The sequence below is a fragment of the Microtus ochrogaster genome, unplaced genomic scaffold, assembly GCF_000317375.1.
Source record: "Microtus ochrogaster isolate Prairie Vole_2 unplaced genomic scaffold, MicOch1.0 UNK2421, whole genome shotgun sequence".
In the NCBI taxonomy this organism is placed as follows: Eukaryota; Metazoa; Chordata; class Mammalia; order Rodentia; family Cricetidae; genus Microtus; species Microtus ochrogaster.
Genome location: NW_004951519.1, coordinates 1 through 3,485, shown reverse-complemented (window position 1 = coordinate 3,485; position 3,485 = coordinate 1). Strand labels below are relative to the sequence as shown.

At 52.3% G+C, this 3,485-nt stretch overlaps 1 protein-coding gene across 1 annotated transcript; it reads right to left on the bottom strand.

Moving 5' to 3' along the window:
- Nucleotides 1-24: 24 nt before the first annotated feature.
- LOC101994484 (cytoplasmic FMR1-interacting protein 2) lies at nt 25-3,401 on the bottom strand (the record flags this gene model as incomplete). Its single annotated transcript, XM_005372354.2, has 3 exons — nt 3,215-3,401; nt 1,354-1,450; nt 25-175 (listed from the first exon to the last, which is right to left on the bottom strand). Coding segments are annotated over exons 1-3 (319 nt in total), but the record flags the coding sequence as incomplete, so codon positions are not given.
- Nucleotides 3,402-3,485: the final 84 nt, after the last annotated feature.

Sequence of the window (3,485 nt, the reverse complement as noted above, 5' to 3'; positions counted from 1 at the left end):
ACACACACACACACACACACACACGTGTGAGGTGGGAAAGCTTTACCTTGAGCAGCATGTGCTTCTCGCTGGGTGTCAGGTACATCTTATTCTCATAGTAATCCACACAGATGTTAACAATGTCTGCCAGCAGTTCCTCGTAGCCTGGAATCACTTCCAATTGCTGGTGAAGACACTAAACAACAGCGCCACCTGCTGGTCAGGCAGAGCAAGCAACCTCTGACACCACCCAGAAAGCCCAGAGCTGGGCAGGATAAATGAGCACTTTGGTCTCAGTTGAGGTTCCAGGAGCAGGGAGCCTTCGTGACAACAGGTGCTGATACCTGACTCCCCCTTGATAGCTGGTAGTTTCTGCTCACCTCTGCAGCCGGAAACCTAAGCCCTTGGGCTCCCATGTTAACCATGGTGGTTCTGGGGGTAGAGTGCACTCCCGGCAGCTCAGCTTTAGAGCAATCGGGCCTGCAGTAATTGCAGTTTGGTTTGGAGGGTGTGGACTTCTCTATGAGGTTTCTTCAGACAAAGGCAGGAAGAAGACCCACCCAGCGGAAGGGGTAACGGTAGGTAGGTAGGTATCTCCTTGCTGGCAGGACTCAGGAACATCAAAACACTTCCTGTTAAGGAGGGTTTCTCTGTAGCCCTGTTAGCAGGGTTTTCTCTGGACCCCTACTGGATACTCAGTGGAGGGCATTGCTGGGATTCTCCACAGACAGTTAGGGGCTGTGACTCCACAGCCTTCTGCAGTGACCAAAAAGGCTCTGCCACCTCCAGGCCTTTGAGATGAGGAAAACAAGTCTGAGAACTCCTGGGATCATCAGGGTCCCGCTCTGTGTTGGCCTGGGTGCTGCAGAAACTCTTGCTGGTACTGAACTTATGGTGAGGCAGGTCCAGCTAGGACAGGAGCAAGGGGAAAGAAGGGCCAGAGGGTGCACTGACGGCAGTGACTCTAACTGTGCCTCCCCCGGCCCTTGGTCATGTTCTGAGGGCTTTTTGGTTCATTCTTTATTTTTCAATCTAGTTCTATGAGCTATATCCTCATATCAGTCCCAAGATAATATGCCCACTTTATGGATGAGTTAACTGAATCTGTGACTTGGCCTGAGATGTGATAATGGACCCAGGGTAGGCTTGTTCTCAGCCTAGGGGCTGATGTGGGGCCCACAGCCCTGCCCAGGAACCTTTCGGAGAACCGAACAGGGAGAGGCCACTGATGGTAGCTTTACTTTACTCTCATGAAGGGCAGGGAAACAAGTGCGGACGGAGTTTGTGTGCTGTCCCTTGGAGCCCTCTGAGCCTCAGGCCCCACCTTTGCTTCCTTGGCATACCAGGCAAGATGAACAGGGGACCTGTCCTCACCTGGGTGATTCTGTTGTGATTGGCCAGGAACATAGACAGGTTCTGAGATTCCTGAATGGACTGGGGGTCCGCCATCTTCCTTAGGAACTGGGCCGCTCTGAAACGCAGGGAAGGAAGGGATAACCGGGTGCAGAGGAGTCTGCACCCACTCAGCCTAAGAGGGTCACCATCTTCAGGCCAAGAGGCTCTGAGCATTGCAGGTGGCTCCAAGGTCAAAGGAAAGTGTGTTTGGCCATCCTTTCTCAGGACAGCTGCGGAGTTAAAAGATGGAAACCAGGAAGGAACAATGAGACCTTGAGCCTGGCCAGGACCTCCAGGGAAGCTGCACAGTGAGTCCTGCAGAGCAACCACAGGCAGGAAGCTTCATTTTTTTTTTATGTGTTCTGTTCATTATAGAAAATCTCAATATCCTATTTTCGGGTTTGTTTGCAGTACCAGGGATCAGATCTAGGGCAAGCATGGGCATGCTGGGCAAGCACTTGACCTTTGAGCGACGTCCCCCTACCCTTCTACCACTTCTCAGTTTTGAGAGTGTCCTGCTAAGTTTTCTCAGGCTGGTATCAAAATCACTCTAAACCTTGAACTGATGGAAACCATATTGTACTCCTGTGCCGCTAGGCCCAGCGGATAATTCTCCCGCCTTAGCCCTCCAAGTAGCAAGGATGGAAGATCTGTCTCTACTTCAACACTCCCATGCACAGCCCTGCATGGGAGCGCAAGTGCCTCTAACCTAACCGGATGGCAGACGGAAGGAGGAAGAACACAAGCTGGTCTTAACCGTGTGTCCCGGCTTAACCCAGCAAGGCACAACTCATGTCACAATAGCTTGTGAGAATGGCGATAACACTCCTGCCTGCTGCAGGACACAGATGTTGGCTGCGGTCACGATGGAAGTGGTGGGCCAGTGCAGGGAGTGTATGGGGAAGGATGCTGCGATGGTGGCCATCTGTGGCATCTGGAGTCGGCCTTGAGATGGGCTCTAACTATTGGGCAACCCCGGTTTCACATCTGACCCGGGAGAATTGTGAAATTCAATCTGCCATATTCTTTCTCTTGTTATCTTGAAACCTGAGGAGGTGTAGCTCAGAGATAGGGTCGTCCTTTGCCAGTAATATGGACAACTCTTCCAGGAGGTATGTACAGATGCCGTGGCCCTCATCTGAGCCTCAACCAACTCCTGGGGATTTGTCGCTTTGCATGCTCCCTGTCATTGACTGGCTATATCCTAGTTTCTGGAGATGAATGACCCCCTCCCAATTCCAGTCCTTGTCAACGATGACAAGGACCCCTAACTCAGCCATTGGCTCAGTTAGCCTCCACCACACTCAGTATCTGAGGGAGGGATCAGCAAGTTGGATTGATGGCAATCTTGGCTTGGATTTTTCAAATGCAGTTAGAAAGTGAGGAGTTCCTTCCTGAAAGGCTGGGGTTATACCATAGGCTAGCAGGAGGTCATAGCAGGGGCCTGCCTGACAAAGAAGCCCACAGAGAGGCAGAGAAGTGGTGAAGAGATCTAGGCAACCGCCGTGGCCGCTGGGTTAACTAGAGGAATGTCTGCTTGGGCTCTGTAGTTCTGGGACACAAGCTGTGGCTTTCTGTCTCTCACAGAAAGCGACAATGTGATTGCTTATGCTAATCTTCCTACCACAAGAGAGGCAGGCTGTTCCCCAGATGGGAAAGCAAGGACCAGATTCCATCTTGGGTGGTCAAGCCTGGCCAACATCAACTCTTCCGAAGCCGTGGCTCAAAACCATCTTTTTCAAACCACCCTGGAATGGCAGCTGGGTTTCGGGATAGCAACTCTTACCAGGGAATAAGAAGGGTTGTGAGAGGGGTTCGGGGAGCAGGGAAGGTTCCTGACCTCTTGTAGGCAGAGTGGTCATTCTTGACGCTACACTTCATGTTCTTCAGCTCATCCAAGACTGCGAACATGTTGATAAACTTGCCCAGGGTCAGCAGGTAGGCCTCCGAGACAAAGTCCTTCCTGCGCTCGGCATGGCACAGCCGCTTCACCTCGCTACAGAAGCGCTCGATGGCCTTGCGCTGGAGACAGAGAGGCAGTGGTGAGGATGGGGCAGGCAGGTGATGGGGAACCTCAGTGCACTCTAGGGTAGGAGCAGTCAAGGCTGCCC